The following is a 27,263-nucleotide window of genomic DNA, read 5'->3' on the forward strand; positions in this document are numbered from 1 at the left end:
ATTTAAGAGTTAAAATGTAATTTTATTATGTACCTTTAAGTTGTATTTAAAAATTTCAAAAAAAAAAGACATGCGACAAAATCTTAATTATATTTATGGAGTTTAAATTTTTACTATTTGTATAAAAAATCATTTTATCTCTACAAAAGTTACATTAAGATTTAAGGATTGAGCATTTAAGTTCAAATCTCATATTGTAATGTATAAGGTTTAAATTTCAATATGCATATTTGTCTTAGACGAGTTTTATTAATTATTTATGGTTATTTATTTGTATTGATTTGGTTCTGCTTTATATTTGTTTCAACATATATTTGTAATAATAAATCTTTCAAAATTTTTATATAAAATATTAATATATATTTTTAAAAATTAAAATTTCTTATTAGGAAAATGAAAAAAATTATTTATTCTGTTGATTAAAATTTATAATTACTTTTATAAGTTAATAATTAGATTGAAATGAGTTTATACTAGCTCAATTCTAATATATTTTTATGATGATCGAGCCAAATTTATATCCACAGTAAAAGCTAATATTTTATTCAAAGATAATCATTAAAAAATTATTCCTTCAATTTGAGAATGAAATTATTGATAAAAAAAGAAAAAGCCCATCAAATGGTTTGATTTATGTGAAAGTTGGATTTTTATACTTTTTCCTTTTCTGTTTGATCATAAAGAATGACTTGACTTTTGGATTAAAATTAATTCACTTAAAAACTGACATGACCCCTTTAAAAAAATATGTATTCGATTTAATTTTATTGTATAAATTAATATATTAATTGACCATTATCAAAAGAAAAGTTTTCTATATATAAAATAATAGTTTACGATGCTATAATTTATTGCAAATAATTTATAAACTTATTGCATTAAAAAAAATTGACAAGTTAAATAACATACAATCATGTTAAATTATGTCGAAAGTTTTTTTTTTATTTTCTAACTTTAAAACTCAAAATATCATTAATCATCAGGCATTTCAAGCAAAATCACATAACTAAAAATTCAAGAGGGACTAAATACTATATCCGATTTATCTCGTACACTTGTTTCTATACGCTTCATTCTCATTCAAGTAATCAAATAAGTCTGCGTGAATAATTAAAGATAGAACCTAAACTCGTAATAGGGTGCTTGTAACAAAGCTACCTTCGCTAAGTGGTAAATTACTTTATTAGCCTTCTCTTTAATCCAATTAATGGTAAAACCTGATTACAAAAACATAAAATCTTGGAGCAATGATCCGAAATTCGACAAGTCATTACGATTTTCTTTGAGCGCATTAATCATAATCTGGCAGTCCGACTTAATAATTAGATCATCCATATTATGCCTACAAAGCCATTTCAATGCCTCACGAATAGCACTTATCTCAGGTATATGAGGATTCCTTGTCACATCAAAGTGATCGATAACCCTCTCACCAACTGGTCATCATGGTCTCGAACTATCGCAACAAAACCCGACCATCAATTTTCTTGAAAAACAATGGCATCTACATTACATTTTAGTTCTCTCGCTACCAGGCACCTCCAACCGACTGCCGCTATGTCAGTCGACGTCGTGGTTACATGACCACTGTTATAAACATTTTCCGCAGCTTCCCATTGCAGTAAAAAATTATTCGCCACTTTATTAACATCATCAACCAACGAACACAACTATCATTTACAATACAGTGCTTATCAATAAGTCGCATCTCGGTTGGGACATAGTTCTTCATACATCGCCATATAAAATCTTGAGTTAACCGAATAATATCCATCATTAGTCCAGTGCCAAATTATTTGGTCTACTAAAAATACCTATTAGAACCTGATACATTCTCTTTACATCATAAGGAGGGAAATTTCCCTTAACAAGCATCGACTCTCAATTGGTAGCATCATTATTCAATAGATCTCTTACTGCACATTCCTCCATGCTAGAAAATGGAATCAAATCAATATAAAAAATTTTATAGTCTACTAAACACGACTCATGGAACACTCTTATTGACTCACCATCTCTCAATCTCCATCCAAATCTTTTCAAAACAAGTTGCTTAGTAGCAAAAGTACTCGTCTACACAAAAGAGGGATTATTACCAATGTCCCCATCTAAAAATCCACATCGTGGAAAATATCTAGCTTTGAAAACCCGACTTGGAAGAGACTCTGGCTACAAAACAAACCTTGCAGCTTGCTTACCAAGCATCGCCAAATTGAAGTAGTGAAGATTGTGAAATGCCAAACCCTCAAACTTCTTCGGAACATAGAGTTTATCCTATGAGAACTAATGAATTTTTCTGCCTGCATTCCCACTTGTACCCCACCAAAAAGAATTCATCGTTCTTTGTAATGTAACACAAGTGCTAACAAGAAGCAAGAAAACACTCATGTAGAAAATTGGTAGTGCTTATATTGGATCTAGTGCCCTAAGCGTAATATATTTGTTTGTAAAGTTGTAATTTTTTTCGAACAGATTGGTTAATAAAACAAATTCATCGATTACATTAATATACTTTATATAACTATCCTCATATGGTTTTTCACGCAAAGCAAAATAGAAGCAAATGTTGCTAACTGGTTGCCTAATGTTCAAACTAATACTAAATGGTATTACATGATCAGATCGTAATACGAAAAGACTGCTTGTATTAGCAGACGAACCTAAACATGTCCTTAGTCTAATAAAAAATGAGTAAACTGATTAAAAGACTAATATGTCATCTATCAAGTTCAATTGGGGAGATGTTTTGTCTTGGGTATCGGAGCAGATGACTCCTAGAAGATAAAGACATATGTGTGACTGGCTAGATTGACATTACATCGGATTGAACTTAAGAAGAATAGATCCTAAATTCTTTTATGGATTTATTCACTCCTGACATTCATAGTGTGGCCTACCTAAATCCAGAGTGGATGACGAAGTATGCATGCGTGACTCATATACTTTGATATAAGTAAAAGTTTGAGTTCAAATAGATAAGGAATTGAAAACTGGTGCATTGGGTATATAACTTCTACGGTATGTAACATCATTCACAATAGTGGAATTCATAGACCGAGACATGGGTAAATGATATCCTTTCATTGGCATTACATGGTTGATAAAAAGTAAACGTGACCACGGGTAGTTTGATGAATGACTTGATTACTATTTGATAGCGATTTTTCATGAATAAAGATGTAATAGTTATCATGAGATAAAATAGAATCATATTGGGAGCATGGATAATATTCCAAAAAGATTAATAACACACTTATGATAAGGTCAATGGACGAGCACTGATCAAGTTGCTTTCGTAATGATATGCCGTTAGGAAAAGCTCAGTTACGATACTATAGTGGAATGACTTCGTGACTAAATGAGTATATAATTAATAGGAGAAAAAGTTGAACTTAATTATAAATCATTTGAGCCTTAATTGCATATGTCTATCCACTGGCTCCTTGAAACTAGAAATGAATTGCATGTTGAATCAAATGAACAAAAAATGAATAGAAATGGAGAAATGGGAAACATTTGAAATGAATATGGTTTTTTTTTTCCAAAATGAAAATGAAAATGGAGAAATGAAATCATTTGGAATGATTATGGTTTCCTCCAAAATGAAAATGGAGAAATAGAATCATTTGGAAATGAATGTGGTTTTCTCCAAAATGAAAATGAGTATGAAAAATGAAAATGACCTAGAAACGAATTTATGTTTTTTGAATTAAATGAAGTTCGAAAATAAAGATAAATCATTTGGTCATAGTAAACCGTTGAATATAAAAATATTAAATATATTTTTTCATAGATTTTTTTTTGTGGTTAAGTCGTCATGATTTTAATGGAATTAGAATTAGGTTGAGAAGATTATTTAATTGAAAATATATTAAGATGTTTCTTTTAGGATATAAAAAACAAATATCATGGTGGATTGAATTAAAAAAGCCCGAGAAGTACTTATAATTGAACTCGATATAGGAAAGACCCAAAAGCCACTCATGTTAAAGGGATGGAAGGCAAACCCTAGTACTATTAACTACGGTTGTCGCCCCTTATACTCCTAGTTAGATTAGGAGTTCATTTTTCTAGTTGAAATAAACCTCTACAATTCAACAAGGGTCCTACCTCTTTTTTTCTATTAAACAAATGACACCGGTAGAGCTATTTACACAACTTCAAGATCTTGTTACTTTGCTCGATAATAGAGAGAATTTATTCTCAACTATTAAATCTATTTTCTGAATAACAAATTTTTTCGGTTTCTATTTGGGAATAGATTTTCATTTTCACACTAAAGAAAAGAAAACCTTTCTAGTTTTGTGTTTTGATTTGAGTCGTTCGAGCTCAAACTCGAAGCAGTTTGTGGTATGGGAATAGTAGAGAAAGCCATTTGGTTGAAAGCTAGAAACAACAAGGATTCGTCTAGTCGAAAACATAGGTGTGAATTCAATAATTGGTTTATTGCTATAAATATCACAAACTAGCTTCGTTTTCAAAATTTTTATTTTCCGCTTTGCAAGAAAACCTTTTTCAAACCGAATTTTCTCCAACAACTTGAGCTACTGTCTTAACAACCATGTCTTTACTCAGTTTAGATAAAAGACGATTTAACTAACCATGAATAAGCTTACTAAGTCAATTCCAAAGAAAAGAGAAAGCATGTTTCTTATTTCTCCTAATGAGAGGTGGCAATCCCAAATAACAAACATGATTTAGTGGTGTTACGACACCTAATAATGATTGCACTGCTACTCTATCTTAAAGCTTCGTATTAACATTGAACATAATTCCTGACTTCAAAAAATTAATTGCCTGACACAAAGCCAGTCTATACATCTCAAGAATATTCATGACCGTCAAACATTCAAACAGTGAAGCCCGGAAAACAAATTAGAAATTATGGTCAACAAAAAAGAGATGCGAGATCATAGGGCTCTCTCAACAAACTAAAATACCATGAACTTCATCGCACTCTTCAGCCAATTGAATCAAAAAATCCAACACTTCAGTACATATGAAAAGACAGGGAAAAATTGGATCACATTGACGTTTTAGCATTTTCAAAGTATAGAAGGTGAGGTTCAGTGGGGTGTCAGGTTAAGAAAATTACAGAATTTTAGGAAATAGATTAAATAGGAATTTTAGAGTAAACATATAGAAAGTAACTAGAGTTGATAGAAATTAGAAATAATTTCGGGATAGGAAAATTTGATTTGAAGTAATGACTAAATTGTAGGAAAATGAAAAATAGTGGGGCAAAAGAATAAAAATTAAAATGTTAAGTTAGTAACATAAGAGTAGATGGAAAACAAGGAATGATTAAGAAGAAATTTTACCAAATAAAATGTGATTCATAAATGAGAATTGTAAAGATGATAAAGGTCAAAATGGTAATTAGTAAAACAATATATTTATAGATAATGATTGGGCTAAAGTGTAATGATGAGAGGATAAAGGACTACATAGCAAATTAACCATTTTGAAGTTAAAAATCATGAGATATTTTTAATGAAGTGTGCAGAAATTGAAAGAAAAGATGAAAGCTCTCTTCTTTCTCAAACAAGCCAACATCTTCTACCTACTCTCTCCATCTCCATCTTTTAATCTTATTCCAACGAAGTCCTTTTCATAATTTTTGAGTCCTTAAAGCTTGTTTCTTCATTTTTGTTTCTTGATTTCTAAATCAAATCAAGAGTAAAGCAAAGTAGTTGCTTTAGCTTTATGAAAAAAGAGTTGATAATTACTTGAAAGGAGAGAGAAAGTCAGGGGTTAGTTTGTACTAATAAGGACTTAAGGTAAGAGATGAAAAGTTTTCATGATGTTCATGTAATTTTTTATTATTTTAGCATAAATATGTTATATGTAACACCCCTAACCCGCATCCGTCGCCAGAACAGGGTTATAAAGCATTACCGATATTTACAGATCAAACAGACAAAAATTTCAAACGTTTCATTACATATCAATATTCATAATAAAACCAATCAAAATCATATATGTTGTCCCTTATACGAGCCCTCAATACCCAAAATATGTATTAGAAACAAGTCAAGACTAATTCAGAAACTCAGAGAATTTTTCTGAAAAAGTAGAAACGTTTCAAAGCTGCAGGGGGTTACACTGTCGTGTGACTCACATGGTCAGGACACATGCCCGTGTCATAGGTCGTGTGGGCATTCAAAATAGGGACACACTAGTGTGTCTTAGCCTATGTCCTTACTCGTGTAACTCTCTGACTTGGGTCACACGGCCAAGTCACACGCCCATGTGCTATGCCGTGTGAGCATATTGATTTGTATTCTTAAGAAGATACAGGGGACAGACGACCGTGTCACTTGGCCGTGTGTCACACATAGCTAAGCCACACGCTAGTGTCTCTACCCATGTGAACGAAAATAGGCCATTTTCAAAGCCACATTTCTCACCCAATTTGACACCAACCTAGACTCAACATATTGCACATCAACAAGCCATAACAAGACATTCAAAACAAACTAAAATAAAGTCTTGAACATGTATTATTACTACATACAACCAATACGCCTTTAGGCACTTTAAATGACAACTTAAAAACTTGTCAACCAAGTATCCAAACTTACCTAATTAATTTACCTAACAAAGTTATCAAAGTTCACAATAATTCAAATACATACATACATATATCACTCACACTAACATCGGAATTATACCTTATTATCATACTCATATAAGTTGTTTATATAAACAAAATATTATTCATAATATTTTCATAAGCCAAACTTTGACCAACTTCGCACAAAAGCCTATACATGCCATGTAAACCGTAATGAACTTTTCAAAAACTACTGAGATAAGCTGGATAGTGTGACTTGAGTGCTGATCCAATTGTCCAACATTCTAAAAATCTACAATGACATTAAACAATACAGATAAGCTTAATAAAGCTTAGTAAGTTTGATGAGTTAAACAAAAATATTATCGAATTAACTATAATAAATTAAGTAAAAAAATCATCCATGACAATTCTCTGTCATTTACAACTTCAACCGATAAATATATCCGTATTCAAATCAATACAAAAATAAATAACATGTCTTTCAAATTCATTAAATAAATCACCTTACTGAGATTTTTCCATTCAAAGAACGACTTACAGATAAGAGTACATCGTCAACACAAGCTCGTAAGGGTTGGTCCACCCAATTACGCCAAACAGAAAGTAAAACACGAGAGTTTGCAAAAAAAAATTGAATTCCGGTTTACTTGGGAATAATACCGATATCTCCCTCTAATACCATCTCCACTCCAAACCCCCTTCATACACCAAATCACGAATATACTCAAGTCTCGCGTTCAATCCAGACTAAGTATTAAATTCAATAATATATTTCCAACAATAATTCAATTCCAACAATATAACATATATATAATACCAATCATCAATTTATACAAATGTTAAATTTCAACCATACAAACTTACTTAGACTGAATTGTAGCAATTGCAAACCGCTATTTTTTCTTTTTCACGAGTATCTATAGGATTTTGATCTACAATATAAAATTACCCATTCATTAGCATATATTTCATTTCCAATTCATTTCACAATTAATACCCTTTTATTTTTCAAATTTACATAATTACCCCAAACTTTTACAATTTTTACAATTTAATCCCTTAATTAGTTAATCTATCAAATTAACTAATTTTCTCAATCAATAATATATCAAAATATTCTAGGCCCTCATACAACCCCTAATAAACCTAAAATTCACTATCAAACCTTAATATTATGACATTTTCATAATTTAATCCTAAAATCAATATTTAACAAAATCACTTTACAAAATCATCACACAACAAAATAAAAGCTCCAAATCCATGTTATTTATCAAAAACATCTAATATTTATGAATGGAAATTTTTAACATTTTTAATAAAATAAAAAACGAAGGTACGATTTAGCTAGACCTAATTGCAACGATCTTAAAAACATAAAAATTACAAGAAACAGTTAAGAATTGAACTCACATGAAACAAAAATGAATAAAGCGACTTAGAGCTCCTCTTATGGTTGTTTTGGCCGAAAATTGAAGAAGAAATGCATAGAAAGCTTTTAAAATTTCAATTTGTTTGTTTTAATTTTATCAAAATTACAATTTTTCCATTAAATTGCTTTATTTTATTATTTTAGGTATATTTATTACTTAATTCCTTCCTTATTTATTAATCAATCCATTTAATCACTTAATTATTATAATTAGTAAGTTTTACACCTTTTTCAATTTAGTCCTTTTTAATTAATTAACTATCGAAACGTTAAAATTTTTCAACGAAACTTTAATACCACCTAAATGACACTTCATAAATATTTATAAAAATATTTACGGCTTGATTTATAAAAATGAGATTCCGATTCCTCACTTTCACTTGACCTCAGGGTCTTACCCCTCGAACCTAATAAATCATTGTAAAACATAAATTACCAATTCAAAAACCATATTTGACTCATAAATATTAAGTAATAATATTTTCGAGCTTACTCGTCGGATTTGGTGGCCTCGAATCACTATTTCTGACATCACTGAAAAATCGGGCTTTTACATTATATGTTTATGGCATTAACAAGTAAATATTATATGTTTATCATGGAAATCAAGAAAAAGAGAAGAAAGAAGAGGACCAATTGCAGACAAAGGAAAAGGTATGGCCAGTGAGTGAAGAAAGAAGGAAACTCTACAATCAAGCCTTGTTTGTAAGTACTATAAGGATTTAATCCTATTTCTTTAGATATCTATAGTAAGAATTATAAATTAAGTGTTTAATTTTAAATTTATGTATAGTAGTAATTTAAAGGACTAAATTATAAAGATAGTAAACTTGATACAATAATTTGAATGAGAATTAAAGTGGTAAAGTAAGTTATGTGTATTAAGAATATTGTATGTGTGTGAAAAATATGTGGAACTAAATGGAAGTTAATGTGAAATTATAAGATTAAGGGCTAAATTGAAAGAAATTGAAAGTTGTTATAATTGATACTAAGCCCAATTAGATGGATATGAATTGTTAAGATATTAATGGCATGTCATTAAGGAATATATTGTGCACTTATTGTTTATTCGCGTCGACGGTGTTCAGTTATCAGCTTTAACGGTGTTCAGTTATTCGCTACGACAATTTTCAGTTCTTTTCCGTATGATAAATGTGGTTGTTACTATGAATAATTATAAATGTGTATTTACAATAAAAAACGTAGCTTACAATTAAGTTCTTGCAGTTTAACGAATAGGTTAAGATCAAAAGGAACCTAGAAGTGGTACAAGACCTACTATTCCCATCACATCTCGAGGCCAAAAGAATATGACGTTTAAATTTTGGGTTAGAATGACATGTACATAGGTATTTTGTGTGTGTTTTTATTAGGTATGACTAAAATGCAAACTTTTATAAACTTTATAAATTATAAGAACTTAATCTAAATGTTTAAATAGTATGATGGTAAACTGGTGTTATGGTGATTTTAAGTGTTTAAATTATCAATTGGTTGGTTTGCTATTGAAATTTGATATGCAAGGACTAAGGTATAAAAGTTTAAAAATTGCAAAATTTCTTTCAATTTTGGCTCACACGAGGTCAAAGAGTAACACAGGCTAACCGTACGGTCGTGTGAGTGCTGGAATTGGTCAAGTCTCAAAGACTTACATGACCATGTGGTAGACACGATTTGGCTACACGGCCATGTGCCCCGTTTTTCACAAAAAAAATATATTTCACTTTAAAACATTGTTTTAAATATTAAAATGTTTAAGAAACTTATCGGGCTCCCCCTATCATTGATATTGTTTAATTAATGACTCAATAAGTTACAAATAAGTTCCAAATGAAACTTTGCTTGTTAAATTTTTATTGGTTAATGCTCTAATATTTAATGTAGCATTCCTATATTTGATCCAATAGTCGGGTTAGGTATAATGGTGTTATAGACGTGATCCCCTACTAGGCATAATCGGCCCTACCTTCGTTCCATTAAACAAAATAGAATAGTAAACTATCGTAATGCACAATATCATCTAGTCAATCCATTGGTTAGTAAAACCCATCTTCATCATGATAAAATGAAGAAAATTCCGATCCATCCTATCATACATATGATAGATGATTTCAATCCATCAGTAAAACTTTGCCTACCTTTCCCCGGCCCTTACTTTTCATATAATGGATGATTTCAAATGCAACAAGAATATTATTCATGATTAATCTACCAGGAACAAAAGCATATTGCATGGGAGAAATCATATTAGGAAAAATAATCTTTAATAGGTTAGCAAAGACCTTGGCAACAATCTTGTATATCACATTACATAAAGCAATAGGCCTCAAATTTTGCATGCTGCTAGGACGATCCTTCCTCAAAATCAAGACATTATTAAGAGTCTCAGGAAAAGCACAAGTTACCCACTAATAATGCTCAAATACATCATGACCTACAATCAACCAACATGTAAGAAGAAAAGTAGGATTCATATTGTCCGGTCTTGGAGATTTGATAGGATCCATGATCATAACGATGTCTTTGAACTCCTTCTCAATACATGAAGCAATCAGAGCTGCATTCTAAGTATCCATCACCCAAGCAAGAAAATTCGAGAAAGCATTGAAATCAATGTGGGAAGAACTCAAGAATAGCTCCTAAAAATACAACAACATAATACCAAACATCCCATTAGCATCGGAACACAACTGGTCGTTCACGTCTCAAAGCATATGGACTCGGTTTACCCTCCTCCTTTTAGAAGCATGAGCATGAAAATAATGAGAAATTTCCTTACCATATTTTAACTAAAATGTTTTTAATCTTTGTCACCAGTACACAACCCCCTGCGCAAATAAATAACCTAAATCTAAATGCCATTGAGCAATCTCGGGTGCAGTGGGATATAGTCAGCACTTATGGTCAATTTTCACTTTTAACTCTTCAATATGCTCCTAATAATTACTCTCTAATCGCTTCCTCCAATCTAACAATCTCCTGCCACAATTCTTCAATTTCGACACAACCACCATACCCAAATCATCATTCCCACTAGACAACACCACCTTATAGAGATTATGAAACTTACGAGCACCGCAAGTAAGCATTAAAGATTTTGGTCAGAAGTAGCGTTGACCAAATTATAGAGATTATGAAAAGGAAAAAGCCTAATCCGTTTAGCGTTCGCGAAAGCCCGGTCAAGGCACTCCATAATCAAGTCATCCGTACCTCACCCTCTTTCCCAGGTGAACACAAAACCTAACAATAGAATTTCAGTCGAGTAATAGTAAAAAAGACAACCCCAAAAACCACACAAATGAGTCGGGTACTTGGCACTAAAGGTGCTAATGGGGTCGGATCTGGTTGAGCCTAAGCATGATATTAACATACTTTATGCTTACCCAAGCCCGACCCGACCTGAACCAAAATATGAGCATAAAATTTTGCCCAAACCCACCCATATTTGCAAAAGACTAACCCAAGCCCATTTTAGGCCCTCCCATATTATATTTTATAGATATTTTTAAAATATTTATATTATATTATTTTAATATTAATAATTTTATTTTTTATTTATTGCAATTTTTTATGTAGTCATCTTAACATTATTTTAATATTTATATTAGAGTAGTATTATATATTCAGTATAGGTTTATTTTTTTAATGTGTTATAAATTACATAATATATAAAATAATATAATATAAACTTAAAAATAGGTCGGATCGGGTTAAAACTAGGCTTTGAATGTTCAAGCTTGAGTCTGACCGATATTTTGAACAAATCTTCTTTTTTTTTGTTCAAGTCTATTTTTTAAATATAATATTTTTGTCCAAATCTTTTTAAATTTTAAGTGAGCCTTTAAGTTTAAGCGGATAACCAGACACACGGGACTAATTGATATACAAAATTTATCAACAAATTATTAAAATCCTCCGAGCATACCCAAGGGAGATTATGACGAGAAGAAAAATTCCACAGCAAGGACAACTATCTTTTATTTCTACTAATCTTGGAAAACCATAAAAACTTGTAAGGCGCCAACAAAAATTTGTAGAATCTTCAATAATAAGTCGCATATTTAGAATTAGTCTTTTTATTTTTATTTTAAAGATTTTGATATTCTATTTTTAATTTAAAAATATAATTTAATTGTTAATATTATTAAAATATTTTTGTTAAATTTAAATTTATTATAATATTTTTTTATATGGATATCAAAAAAGTTTTTTTTTTAGTGTTTGATTTGTGCTTTAGAGTTTATTTATCCAAAATACATAATTAGATAATAATATTAGTAATTAACTTCTATCAAATCAACTTTAGAACTCGAATTAAATCATATCTATTGGATTGTACTTGACAAATTAAATGCAAAATTAAACAAATTCATAATTAACACTAAATTTATTCTTTTAACAAAATCATGAAAAATTCAATAATATTATTAACAATTAACTTCCACAAAATCCACACTAAAACCTAAATTAAACACTAAACACTGTTAATTTTGGATACCAAAATATATAATTTTTATCATATATATGTATCAGATTAGGCCAAAAATCAATACAAGTACCACACCAGAAAAACCGTGTCAAACTCGGATATTAAATCATATAAAAATGAAAAATATAATGAAATAAGGTAAAATTGAATCAAAATCACATGGGACAAATATTTGGACTTAAAACTCAAGTTTTCGAAACCAAAAGAAAAGAATGAAGAAAGTAGGAATTTTGGCATAGAGTTGGAAGCTATGAATGACAAATAACAAGTAGGCTTTAATCACTAAACAATGAATATCAACAAAATTTAGGAATCTTCCTACCAATCCGTAACCTTTTTTTTCATAAGCTTCAAAGTCTTGTCTTGTTGAAGAAATTATGATAAGTGATTCCGATTTAATTAAAAATTATTAACTATTTATTCTATTAAATATAGAAAATAATATTTCCAAATTGATATAATAATATGAGATCAGTTTTAAAGTTTTATTTTTATGCATGATAAATGTAATTCTAATGTTAAATTCAAAAGATTGTAAAACTGATGGTCGAAATCTTGAAGTTTAAGTTTGTCGTATTAGGAAACTACATATAATAAACATGAAAAATGTTTGCTCTTTTTTTCCCTTAGATACGGTGAAAATTTTTGAAACTTCAAAGTAAGGTTGTCCTAAAAACAACATTCTTTGTCATTGTCACCAAAGTAGATTTCATACTTTTCAACATCACCAGTACCTGAATTACTAAATTTAAAGAATTTTTCAACATATTATTTGATTAGTATATGAATTGTATCTTTTTATTTGTGAGTATTCGATTGAATCGAGTCAAAAAATTTCTAGTTAGTCGAGTTGACGAATCTTATTTTAGCAATTGAACTCAATTTAAATTTTTTTCGAATCAAATAAAAAAATTTTGAGTCGAGTCGAGTCGAATTAACAAATCTTATTATTTATACTGAATGGTCTGTTTACATGGACCGATTATTTTATTAGTTGACAAAGTACAAGCTGTTAGATTCATTTTGAGTAAAGGAAAAAAAGAAGAGTGGGGCGATTCGGGAAGGAAAGTAAGACTAATGGGTAAACATTTATCAAAATGACATAGTTTTGCCTTTTCTTATTTAGATTTTTAGATAACTTGCATTAGAGGTGAGCGTTCGATCAAATCAAGTGAAACCGTTTCAGTTAAATTAGAAAAAATTAATAATGTTAAATTAAAATCTTGTACAATATAACTATTTCCATGTTAGAACACATCAATTTGAAACAATATATATTTGAAATTTTTTTAAAGCAAAGTAATAAAAAATAAGATATTTTAATATGATAAACTTAAATCATTAGTCACTTATTTAGATTTCAAAATTATTATTTTATTAAATTTTTAAATTTTTATATATTTTTAGATTTTTTAAAAAAATTATAATTTTTTAAATATACAAATTTTAGAATTTTTATAAATAGTTTAAATTTTTAAAATTATTTTTAAAATTTGAAAATTACTTTTATTTTATTTTTTTTTGTAATTTTTGTTAAGAGAGAGACCAATTTGCTCATTTTCAAAATTGATAGGGACCAAAACGGTATTTATATTAATTTGTTATTTGAATTATTCGAGTTATTCGAATTGTAAAAATTCAACTCAAGTCGAACTCGAAATCTGAAATTTCTTATTCAAGTTTACTCTAATAATTTGAATAACCTGAATAACTCGATTCGATTAACTCGAAATTTGAATTTCTTTTCGATTTTTTCAAATCGAATCGAATTTTGCTCACCCCAAATTGAATACATCCATAATTCTGAGTTTCATGTTACTTTTTTTAAGAGACATGTCAAATCCATGGCATCCCAATTCGATTGAATGGGATTACAATTTCTTATTCCTAATCTGTAAAATAATAATTTCGATCAAATTACACATCACAAAATACTAAACCTTCTAATTCTTTAAGAGGTTTCTTTAAAAGATTAGTGATATAACTAGGCAGACGTTTCAAATACAATACATGAATTACTGGACATGTCAGCCTTATGTATCCCATTTGATATATTCGTATTCGAGAATCAACAAATTCAACTCCGCATTGTTTACAAAATTTAAAACCCTCCTTTTGATTTCTAATTACTCGATAATTTCCACAAGCGCAAATTCCACAAGGATTGGACCATGCAATTTGTAATTTACACATACTCAAATTACTATTTAATAGTAAAAAAATATTTTTTTATTTATATTTTTCATTATAAAAAATTGCATTTAATATTTTTATTTTAATAAATAGTAATTCAGGCTTTTTAGATCAATTTGGACAAAATTTGATTGCATTTCAACCCGGCCCAATTCATGGACAAGTATACTCTTCGAGTCTGCAAATCCTTAATTTGTTGTCAATTCCAAATCCTTTGTATGCTTATTTCTCTTTGATGAAATATAAAGAAAACTTTATTCGCCAATGAATAACAAAAGTTACATGCTATTAAGAAAGGATGATGGAATCTCCAAAGGCTTAATACGAATGGATTTTACATAATATTTATGATCATGTTCCCCCACTGTAACATCTTGACATGATGTTTATAGGTTTATTAGAGGAGTAGCAATGTCTGACTTAGTTCCCATTTTCTTCTTGCACTCCAATTAAAGCTTGCTGCAAACATCCAAACAAACAAGAATAAGTAAACATCACATGGATCAACAGGCAAGAAACAACATGGATGGTTTTCTTTTCTTTTTGGTAAAAGTAGAGGCCGAAGCCTCGGAATAAGAAAAGTGGTTGCAAATGCTCAGAATCTAATTAATCCTTATCTGCTGGGTTCAGAACAGGGACCAGGTTGATTACCTGAAAGCATGACAAAGTGTACAGCACATCGCTTGATGATATTTGGTGGTGGAGGACAATTCTCATCCTGAATCAACATTAAGACCCACATCAGTTTCGCTTGTGTATCATTATTACTCGGACTAAAGTGTAGGTGTCTCACACGGGCATGTTTAGTTTTCTTAAACACGGATGTTAGACACAGATACAGACCTGAGTGGGCCTTCCAGCATCACAAGCACACCATGTTCCTCTAACTTCTTGTATAGCTTCTCTGCTGTGATTTTAGATCCCTCCACTATGTCAAAAAATATCTGGTAAAATAAAGTAACATGAAGAATATAAGCATGGTAATTCAGTTGGTAAAAGTGATTCTCTGCAGCTTTCTGATCCAACTTTCATTTCAGGCATTTGTTTTTAATTTTTTACATCCAGTTTTTCTTGGAGAACAAGGTAGCAACAAGTAAAAAACAGGATTGTAACTTATTTTACTCTATACTCAGATAGATCGAATCGCAACTACGGGTACATAATTGAGCGAAGTCAAGCTCAAACTTGCATTCTACTTGAAATTCAAGACTCGAAGCTGAACTTGCTTGATAGATCGAGCTTGAATCAACTACAACCAAACTGAACCTGAGTACTTCGCAAGTATAGGTGTCTAGTTTAATGCAAAGTGAATGAAAAGATTGTGATTATTGCTAGTTAATAACAAGCATACTCACGATATTTGTTTCCACTGCAGCAACATTGACTCTTAGACCTTTAATTTGATTTAGCCCCTCTGAAACAATACAAAACCAGCATAAAATCCAAGAATTTAATTTGATGCTCGACATAGGTGTTGGATACGAGTATTTCACGAAAAAATGAAGAGTCAAAGCAATGAAACCTCAAACCATAATTTACCTGCTAACACCTTAGCCTTCTTGTGATCACCCTCGAGCTTTGCAACATTTTCTTTTAAAGCAACAAAAGCAGCAGCACAAATGAAACCAAGCTGCCTCATCCCACCACCTAAAGTTTTCCTAAGTCTTCTAGCCTAAAAAAAACAAAGAAAACGAAGTTTGAGGATAAATTTCGGTATATGGCAGAGGTCTTTTAGCTGGAAAAACTTCAGATTTTACCTTGCTAATAAAGCTTTTGGACCCAACAATGACGGATCCAACTGGAGCACCTAAACCTTTTGATAAGCATACCTAAAGCATTCAAAAGCAAGGAAAAAAAAATCTAAATCCATTGTTTATAAGATAAAGAAAATTGTTGAAGTTATATTTCTGGCAAAAGACAGTTTAAATTAAGATGAAGTATACCGAGACCGAGTCTGCAGCTTGTACAAGCCTGTTAACAGGAACTCCAAGTGCCTGGCAGACCAATACTTTAGTTAGATACCGTGATCATTGACAGCTTTCGTGTATACATTTAAACACAGGCATACAACACCGATAAAAGGCTAGTCGTGTTGCCCAGATTCTTCATTTTCTAAAAGTACCCATGTTTGATACTTATATCCTATATTGTTTGTTTGGACATTAGTTTGGAGGTACATGATCCTCCAAAAACATGAAATAACTAGAAAAAAAAATTGAACATACTTGAACTAGACACATATTTACAACAGACACCGAGTGAACATAGACTGAAAATATAAAAATGTGTTGCTCACCACAGATGCATTGAAAATGCGAGCCCCATCAATGTGAAGCTTTACGCCATGCTTCTTAGCTAGCTCACCAACTTTGTCAGTGTATTCCGCAGACAAGCATCTACCCCCGGTGCTGCATGGATTGAGTAAACCATAACCAGAGGATTTCAATATGTATATAATCATATTGTCGGCGGAAGCATAACTTAGAATTTATAGTACATATATGACCCATTCTTGTAATGTAGTGCCAATGCAAAAGTAGTTGCTTCGAGTCTATATTTTTCTTGAAGTATCCATTTCTGATGCATATCCAGATACATGCTCATTGTTCAAATTGATCATGTTTAAAACATTTTCATAAACTAGAACAAAACTCTTACTTTGCATGTGAATTCTCCAAGCAAATGAGCCTTGTAGTTGGGTAAACAATCTCTCCTCTTGGGTCCCTAATGGCGGCTTCAATCAAACCGATGTCCATAGTTCCATCATCATTGTTCTTCACCGGCCTTGGATGAACACCTCCAATGGTTGAAATCCCACCATTCTCATAAATATGGATATGACAATTGTCACCAAGAATGACTTCACTTCCCCTAATATCACAATGAACAAGAACACTAATGAGGTTACCCATGGTGCCTGATGCAACAAATAAACCGGCTTCCTTGCCCATGATCTTAGCGACTTCGGATTCCAACCGGGCCGCGGTCGGATCAGCACCCAAGACATCATCATCAACTTCAGCAGTTGCCATTGCAGCCCTCATTGCCTCAGTTGGTTTCGTTACCGTATCCGATCGAAGATCTACTGTTTTGGTCACCATTGTTTCTGAAATTTATCCCACAAAAAATATCAAACAAAAAAACAATCCAATGATTCCTTTCTCCAAATGAATTACACCAAGAAAATTGATCCTTACTACATTTCTTCTTCTGGTAAAAATTTTCCCTGCCACCAAGAGGGAATTTTATACCATACCAAGAACATGTTGAACTAATCCCAAGAAAACTCAAGAAATCCATCCATTAAAAAAAATCTACAAACCCGTTTAAAAAATGCATATTATATATATGCATGTGTGTGTATAGAGAGAGACGGCCATATTTTACCAGTTGAAGCTCTTCTTGTTCTTTGCCTTACAACCCAGAACGAAAAAGTGGAAAATTTGCCTCTACTTTTCCCAGAAAACTGAAAATTGCAGCAAATTTCCTTGACAGAAACAGTTTAATTGTTTCTTATTTCTGCATAAAGAGAAATGCAAAAATATTAGAACCCAATAATTTCACACTTTACAACAAATATACTTACTACGTGCAAAATATTAAACCCGAAAAAAACAGAACTTTACCATTGAAAGGAATTTCAAGAAATTATGGGCTTATGACACCTTAGGCTTCAAACACTCCACTTTTATAGCTAAACTCAAACTAACTGTTCTGGAGAACAAAATAATCTTCAGTGAACCAACTTGACATGAAAAATTAAAAAAAAATCTTTTCAAAGTTAAAGACATCATGTTTATACTTTTAAATCACCCATAAAATAGGCTGACTAATAAAGTACTGACCCCAAGAAATGAAACTAGACTTAATTAATAACATTCAAATACCTTTTTTTCTTTTTGGGGGCCTTTTGATCATATCTTTGTTGGAAGAAAACAAAATAAGGGAATTATGATTTTTTGTTTGTTTCTTTGATATTTGGTTTCCATGAAGGAATCAAATAACACATATGAATTAGTGGGTTGATTTAGCTTTTGTCGTTTTTATATCTTGTAATGTTGGAAGTTTGCGAGAAGAAAATTTCCTTTTGGCTTTCCTAGTAATAATTTGGAGTTTTAAATCATGCATGTGATTTAAATGTGTTTCAACTTGATTTCTTCACCAAAAAAAAAATATTTTTCTACTAGGGGATGAATTCAAATTCTCTTACTTTGAAGAATGAAATTCAGCCAAGAAAATTGTGGATGACAGATTCATTGTAAGTAATAAAAGGTTAACATCAGATTGAAAAGCTAGCAAACGACCCCCCACAATACCTGTTTCAGTCAATTACGTACACGTATACATCGTAGAATCTTCTTTTAAAATCAAAACTAGTAGTGTTACAAACGAAAAAACAAAACTTATATATCAAAGATTTAAACAATTTAAGAGGAAAAAAAAAACATAGATGACACTATCAAATTTATGCACAAAACAACTATGGATGATTTCTGCGCCTTAGAATGCTAATGATAAGAACATGCATGCATGCATGGTCGATCATTTCAGTCATTTAAAATAACATCATAGAGAGAAGAGTTTAGTTTCTTATGTAATAAATGATGTATGTATGTTTGTATATAAGCATACCTGCGTGAGGCTTAGAGGATTGAGAAATATTTTAAAGAAGATTTTTGTGAAGAGAGAATAGGAAGAAGAGAAGAGAGAAGACTTATTTATAATGGTGGCTCAAGCAGTCAAAGCTTATCCAGTGTACGTATTCTTGTATTCTTGTGTTTCTATTTTTTTTTATTTGGTTTATTATATTTGTATAAAATTCAATATGGTAAATAAAATTTATATATTCCTATATTTATATCAAATTTACATTATTTTATGGTGTCATATTTTTTTCTGGGTTCTAAAATACAGGGTGTAGATAAGGCTGCTTGAAAATTGGGTAAGCAAATAGAATGGGAACAAATATTTGGGATTAAAGATTAAAATAAATAAAACAAAACATACTTTTTGACTAAAAGATGAAATTCTGACTCCTCCCTTATGTGGCCATCACAGCACATTGGTAATGACTCAATTGGATAAATAATAATAACAATAATAATAATATTCCCCCACGAGCAGAGTGAGTTGCAGGAAGAGAAGGTTGGTTGCCTCCTGACTGAAGAGAAAAAAAATAGTGATGAAGATGCGATGGGTGTGAATTCACTTGATTTTCATTTACAGTCAAAATCATGGCACTTGGTGTTCTTTATTTTCAGATTGGGTGCTGTCTGTTTTAACCATACTGCTGCTTGTCTGCTTCTTTTCTGTGTTTAAGCTTTTTTATTTGCGCTACTTGGATCCTCTTTGAACATGCTGTTTTGGACTGTGTTTGCTTTTCCTTTGAAATAACACTTTGATACACTTGTAATAAAAAATAAATAATATAATACATGAACATAACACAAATGTAGTATCATAAGATCTAGCTGTATTCAGATATGGGATGACCTTTTTATCAATCAAACGCAGCTGCATAAACCCTAATAAGAGGATAATTTAGGTGCAATGCAAAATATTTTTCTCAATCCCATATTAAGTACATTGGCAAGCATGAGTATGAAAATATGCGACAGAATTCTTTTACCCCTTTTTGTGTCCCTTTATGTGCCCTCAATCCGGACTTCCAATGAATAAAAAGAGATAATGGAAGGTAACTCGATGACAACCAGGATTCCTCAAAAAAACTACAACAGTTATTCAAATCTTACAATGATCACATGTTTCATATTACCGGTATTTCTTTTCCAGGTTTCTTCTAAGAGAAACAAAAAACTCTGGCACTGGAAAATACAGTGATGCAAAGAAATACAACATAAAAAGCTCTGCTCCAACATAGCTGGAATCCATGTAACAATTTCGTGATTTATAAAAATAGAGAAGCAGATATGGTTCCATCAAAGCCCCAATACTACTCATTGTATAAGGCTTTAATCTCTTGCTGTCTGATGAAACTCGATACTTGTTCAGAGCTCAAAAAGCTATTCCTCCATTCCAGTTTGATTTTCAGAAGTGTCTCCACCCAATACACAAGAATTGTCAACCTCGGTAGATTCAACCGTTTCTTGGATGCTTTCCTGTTTGGTAGAGAATGAATCCGGATTTATAGATTCTGTAGCAACCTCAGAACTTGTAGCAGCATCCCCACTCATCTTATTAAGTGTCTGTGTGATATCATCTCCTTTGTCTTCCACAACCAATGGCTCATTTATGTGCATGTTTCCATCTGTTCCAATATCCATAGTAGCATGTTCTTTTCCTGAATCAGCATTCACATCAACTTCTGCACTTGGTTGGCCATCAAGAGAAGAGTCAAGATGCTCCAAGGAAGGTGCAGGCTCTGAATGTCCTGCGCTAGGTACAGCAACTTGGCTTGCTGCAGCCTCAGACAACTCAAGAGCATGATTCTTTTCACCTACCTCTTCTTGCTTTTCTGCTTGTGCTCTATATACATTCATAAGTCTTTGCATCCTTTCCAACTCAGACATGAGATTCCCGTAGCGTCTTTGTAAGGTTTGTTCAAGCTCCTTCTGTTTCTGGACTTCCTCCCAGAGACCATTTATTCTGTGTGATGCTGCTAAGTGCTCCTGCTTTTGTAATGCTTGAAAACATTCTAGCTCTGTTCCTGCAGTATCTATCTGCTTAACAGTAGACTCAATATGACGCCAAAGAGTTGCAGCCCGCCTCTGATCATAAAAAAATGTTGGTTGTTTAGCACGTCAGGAATTGAAATTTTAAACAAGTTACCAAGTTCCATTACTAAAAGTATGATATTGTACTTTCAAATTTAGAGCGTCACACTTTAATCAATCACTTTTTAGCTACATGTAAAGTGAGTAAATTACTAGTACTCCAACCCATACCCTAAAATGGACTTCACCAGATTGTAGAAATTATTGGAAGAAAATATGACAAAAACTTGAACAAAGATACAGACGCCCAAACACAAATCTCAAGGCATCAAGGTTTTCAGATTCTGACATGTATGAAGAAAACATACCGAATAAAGCTTTCATTTAAGTGCTATGAAATTTCTAAATGAAATCGAATAAAAGAAAATGCATGATAGAAGTTAAAACTCAAATGCTACAGTTGCAATAAAAAATAAGATGCTGTTAGTAGAAGAAAATTATTAAATGAAAATTATCAGCATATATCTAATGACATACCTCATAACCCTGTGTGAGAACATTGTACTTCTTCTCCATGCTTTCTGCCTTCGACTTATCATTATCCATCTTCTTTTTCACATTTTCAAATTCAGTTTGCAAGGCCGCAAGTTTCTCCATATTTCCAGCAACACTTGATAGACCATAAGCATTACGAGTAGGGAAGTACATGAGATCATTTAGGCAAGTATTATGTGCTTCCACAAAATCATCAAGAGATTCATTTTCATGCCCCATTGCCACACGAAGAATTTCAGCCTCCTCCTTAATCAAAGAATCAGCCTGCCAAAAAAATAAGGTTGTTTATCACTTCACGAAAGGCGCATCATTATCAGTAATGCTTACATATCATCTCTGATATTACAAAAGTTGAGGATAATGACCAAAAATAATGATCAGACTGACAGGGACCTGAATCTGGAAATTGTAAGTAGTTGGTTTTCTTTTGGTTTTCAACAAAAATTACATGCACCAAAATATTTATACGGTGCAACTACATGAAAATCAAGTCTCAACTACTTGTAAGAGGTTTTAGGTTGTTTGCATGACTCGATTCTTTAATAGGCAATATATCACAAAACAGAACTCAATTCTATAGCAGGCACCAAAACAAAATTTTCTTACATTAATAAGAAACCATTAGTATGATGATAAAAACCTTCACTAAGGTATGAAAACATAAACTACACAGGAAATAATGAAATGAAGCCAACATAATTAATCAAGAAAAGCATGACAAACCTCTTTCATTTCCTCTTCTTCGAAATCTTCAATACTGGGAATGGATCCATTTGCAGGACGCTTGGCACCTTTTTTCTTCGCCTTATTTGCCTTTTCATCAAGTGGATACTTAGCATTATCATGTTCCAGCAAGGACAAAAGCTCTTTTCTTATCATTTCATCAGCCTGCTCAATTGAAGTAGGGGGAACAAAAGAACTTTTGTCACCATCGGTCCTCATCAAAGAATCTCTAATTAATTCCAGAGAGGCACTAGGAGGTCTCGGAAGCTCCCTCTGCAACACTTTTGATCTCTTCTTAAGTAATGCCTGCTGTCGTGCTTCTTCCTCGGCCCTTTCTCTAGCAATCCGATCAGACATGTCTTCTTCAATCTTCTCCTCTGGTTCTTCATTATCTTCTGGGGGTGGCTGAATGACTATCTGGTACTCATTCTTTGGCTGTGGAAGAGTACCGAGTCCAGATCGCAAATTCCTTCTTAGATCAGCTTGTCTCCGCTGCTCAAGTTTGGCACTGTCATGTAGGTCCATCTCTTCGTTTATGTGGAGCCCATCCCTGATGGGAGTTCCTTTAGGGGTCAAAGCAAAAGAATAGCCATCACTTGATGGTGTCATTCCAGTTCTAGGCGTAAGACCTGCAGTTCCAGGAGTTGCAGCAGGAGTCAACATTGGGTTTGGTGTTTGGATCTGTGTTTTAGGTGTGACCCCTGAGAAATCTGAAGGGTGCAACTCTGGATTTTCTCCACCAAGTAATGGTGTTTGGGACTCTCTCAGCCTAGCCAAATTTTCAGCTTCCATCATAATAGCATCACCTTTTCCAGCTGGTGTTCTTTGTGGGGTTCGTAAAGGTGTCATTCCCGGACGTGGTGTCTGAGAATAATTTGCGAGAAGAGCACGAGTTGCACCACTCCCTCCAGCCAGTTCCTCATTCTCTGCAAGAAGATCGCTGGCATATCCCATCTTTGCAATCTCCTCCAATTCATGATCAGAAATCTGGGGTGATGGCAGCATAAGTTTTGATCTCTTTCTTACTGTTTCTGGATCATTCAACTTGTTTGCCTGCAATATTGCTGATGGAGTATCCTGCCTCTGTGAAATTTTATTCTTCGCAATATCCTGCTTTCTTAACTGTGCTTCTATATCAACTCTTCTTTTTCCCTCAAGTTCCTCAATAGTAGTTGGGAACTTAGGCTGCTCTACGGGTCTATCTTCATCAGCAACATCATAAAAGCCTGGAGGAGGCCTCTTCTCAAAAGGAATTTCAGCATTATAGTCAATCCCCTTCCTTTTCCTCTTCCGTTGCCTCGTATCAATTCCAGCAGCCTTAAGCTCCCTCCTTTTTTGCAAAGAAGCAAGTCTCCTGGCCTCTTCAAGCTGTTTCTCCCTAGCTTTCCTCTTCGCTTTCTTGCCTCTAGTATTAGCAAGCCGAGCACGAGCTTCAGAAAGCATTTCCTTCTCATCCTCATCCATATCAACAGGATCTGGACGAGCAGGCTTTGATTCGGGATTTGGGTCAATCTCTCCAGGGCGCAATTTCCGGGGATCATCACCTGGCTCATAATTTTCATCTCTAGCACAGGCTGCATCAAGGAGCTTCTCATACCGTTCAAGACATTGCGATGGAGTCCGACCAACAATTGGAGCAATTGTTCTCCATTGTGTTGGCATGAGCTTAGCAAGATGAAGCAGTTTCTCGTCCTCTTCTCTAGTCCACTCAGTCTGCATATATCAACAACACACAAATTCATCACTTGAAAGTTCTTACTTCTATCAAAATAACTATAAAAATTACTGCTAGTTTTCTTCATCAAAAGTAATAAAGTAAAAACACTTCAATTAACCTTAAGAGTTCAGAAAGAAATACAATAACACCTACTAAGCAAGAAAGCTACCTGCAGTTTGAGTCACAGAAGAGTGCAATTCCTAATAATTAGACCACCCTCAATTCTTTTGCCAATCCATATAATACAATTGTATCTGAAAGCCTGACACTCCATATTTTAACTATTTGGTACTTATAATCATATATTATTTAGTTTATTTACCATAAACTTTGTTTCCTAACCAAACATTCAAGCAAGCAAAAAGCAGGTACCAAGCAGCAACAAGAACGTTTCTTTTAATTAAGGTCAGCAACTCTAACCAAAGGTTTCAAATAAAAAAAAATTAAAATGAAACATAACTTCTCCAATTCAAGAAAATTCTAACAATAATGATGTCCACGGAAAATTCCAACTCACAAATCGTAGCACTGAAAAGCCTAAATACCCAAAATTGATTTCATCTTTTAAGAAGAAACCAAACTAAGCTAACCAATATTAAAGCAATACAAAGTTCCAATGAAAATGCTCAAATTCGAAAACGTTAAAATTTTATTTTAAAACGAAGAGAAAAGAAGAGGAAATTTTACCTTTTTGATAGAAGGATCCAGCCACTCATACCAACGAGCTTTACATTGCTTAGCAGATTTACGAACAAGCAAAGAAGAAATCCGAGCCCATTGATTCTTCCCATATTTCATAACCGCCGCTTTCAAGATCTCATCCTCCGTGTTCTTCCATACTCCTCCTTTTATCATAATCCTCATCTTCGCTCACGTCTCTTTGTTTCCCTTGAAAGATTTGATTGAAATGGAAGCTTCAAAAATTATAAACCCTAGATTTTCAATTGAAAAAGCACTGAATTTTAAGCTCTTTAAACCCTAGTTTTTCTGTTTTGCTTTCGCTCTTTTATTATTGAGTGGAAAAAAGTTAAAAGAGTAACTGCGGAGCAAGAACAAGGGGATCCTAATCTTATAATTTTTATTATTTTGACACCTTAGAATTTGTATAATTAAAGTAAGACCCTCAACCCGCTAATTGAAAACTAAAATAAGTTCATCAATATTTATAAAGTGATAATTCTTACCACATTCACATTATTGTCTTTATAATTAGATTTTTATTTGATTGTTTTAATTAATTTTAATTTTTTAAAAATAAATTTAACTTTAATGTTTTTACAATTAAAATCAATAAATTTATCTATATCCAGAATAATCTTTCATGGATTATAGTTAGAAATTGTTTTAGCTTTTGTGTTACATCTCCAAACTATGGTAAGCTTTTAAAGTTTTAATAGTGTTTTTTTTCAATTTAGTGTTAACTTGAATGTTAAATGCCTTCCATTTAACAATTGCAATTGCAACATTAAATATCAGTTTTAATACACTAAAACCCATAAATCAAATATTAAACCTACGTATACTTATCTTATGGATAATTTATATCAGATAATTAAAAAAATAGTCATAGATTTAAGAGGATTGTTTTTATTTTCTAATACATCAAATTTAAATTGTTCATGAAATAAGTAAATATGTGTTGTAATCATCCTTTTTTATAAAATATGCTCCACATCAAATTTAAGCTAACATTTAATACCCCATTTGGATGAAAATAATATAGGAAAGCTAAGTTAAGTAAGAATGCATTTGGTTTTAATTAAAAGTTTTCATTTTTTCATTAGTTTAATTGGTTGGAATGTAATTCCATTTTTTTAATTTATTTATTTTTAAAAAAATTAATTATATTTTAATATAATTATCATTAAAATATGAATTGATAATAATATATAATATTAAATATATTAAACTGCATATATGGAAGTAAGTTGGTCGTAATAAGTGAAACTGCGATGTTTAACTTGATCGGCTTCTTTATGACTATATAAAAAAGCAATCCACATTAGATATAAGTTTAGTCAAAACAAGATAATAAATAATTCTTACATTTATGTATAAGTTTCACACAGCATTGACATTCTTCTTCTTTTTTTTGTGAAGATGGTACTCATCTAACCATCAAAGTAAAAAAAGAGTAACAATAGTTAGACATAGAGGTGTTCATGGGCCAGGCCGGGCCCGGTTTGGGCTAGGTTCAATTAAAAAATCATGCCCATTTATTAGAGTAGGGTCGGGCCGGGCCTAAAAAATGGGCCTAAAATTTTACCCAACCCGACCCTGATAAAAATACTAAAATCTGGACTCGGCCCGGCCCGACCTGGCCATATTAATTTTTATATTATTTTTATATTATTTTTAAATATATATAATACATCAAAAATACTAAAAATATCAAAATAAATATTTCCCAATAAATTGAAAATAAATTTTAAAAAATATGTAAACTTAAATAACACTAAGATAGATGCCACTTAATAGTAAAATGGTAGCAACTTAATAACAAATGCTTTTAAAATAATAACAAAATTAATAATAAAATAAGTTTTATGTAATATCCAAACAATAACAACAAAATAGTAGCAACATAATAGTAAAATGGTAGTAAAATAGGGAGAAAACAACAAGAAAATAACATTAAAAAATACAGATTTTTTTATCCTTTAGTGAATTTGGGCCCGGCCAGGCTAAAAATACCCTACACGAGGCCCAGCTTATTTTTTAAACAGGCCTTATTTTTTTTGTTCAAGCCCATTTTTCGGGCCTATATTTTTGCCGAAACCCTCTCATATTTCGGGCGGGCCTACACCTCTAGCTAGACATTGGCTTCTTTTTTTTTCTTTTTTCTTTTTTTATGTATACAGCCTAGGTAGAAGACAAACAAGGCCTCCATAGATTAT

General features: G+C 32.0%; 2 protein-coding genes across 2 annotated transcripts; both read right to left on the bottom strand.

Annotated features, from left to right (window-relative positions):
- Positions 1-14,966: 14,966 nt before the first annotated feature.
- Positions 14,967-18,216, bottom strand: LOC107893194 (probable low-specificity L-threonine aldolase 1). The gene is made up of 10 exons (XM_016818125.2): positions 18,085-18,216; positions 17,356-17,803; positions 16,994-17,105; positions 16,641-16,691; positions 16,455-16,526; positions 16,237-16,369; positions 16,053-16,111; positions 15,541-15,641; positions 15,349-15,415; positions 14,967-15,156 (listed from the first exon to the last, which is right to left on the bottom strand). Exons 2-10 carry the CDS (start codon positions 17,796-17,798, stop codon positions 15,118-15,120), a joined length of 1,077 nt encoding a protein of 358 aa, XP_016673614.1. The 5' UTR covers positions 17,799-17,803; positions 18,085-18,216; the 3' UTR covers positions 14,967-15,117.
- Positions 18,217-20,386: 2,170 nt separating this feature from the next.
- LOC107893193 (cell division cycle 5-like protein) lies at positions 20,387-25,475 on the bottom strand. Its single transcript, XM_016818122.2, has 4 exons — positions 25,054-25,475; positions 22,650-24,362; positions 21,909-22,190; positions 20,387-21,425 (listed from the first exon to the last, which is right to left on the bottom strand). The coding sequence occupies exons 1-4, from the start codon at positions 25,228-25,230 to the stop codon at positions 20,721-20,723; spliced, it is 2,877 nt and encodes a 958-aa protein (XP_016673611.1). The 5' UTR covers positions 25,231-25,475; the 3' UTR covers positions 20,387-20,720.
- Positions 25,476-27,263: the final 1,788 nt, after the last annotated feature.

Source organism: Gossypium hirsutum, chromosome A13 (assembly GCF_007990345.1).
Source record: "Gossypium hirsutum isolate 1008001.06 chromosome A13, Gossypium_hirsutum_v2.1, whole genome shotgun sequence".
In the NCBI taxonomy this organism is placed as follows: Eukaryota; Viridiplantae; Streptophyta; class Magnoliopsida; order Malvales; family Malvaceae; genus Gossypium; species Gossypium hirsutum.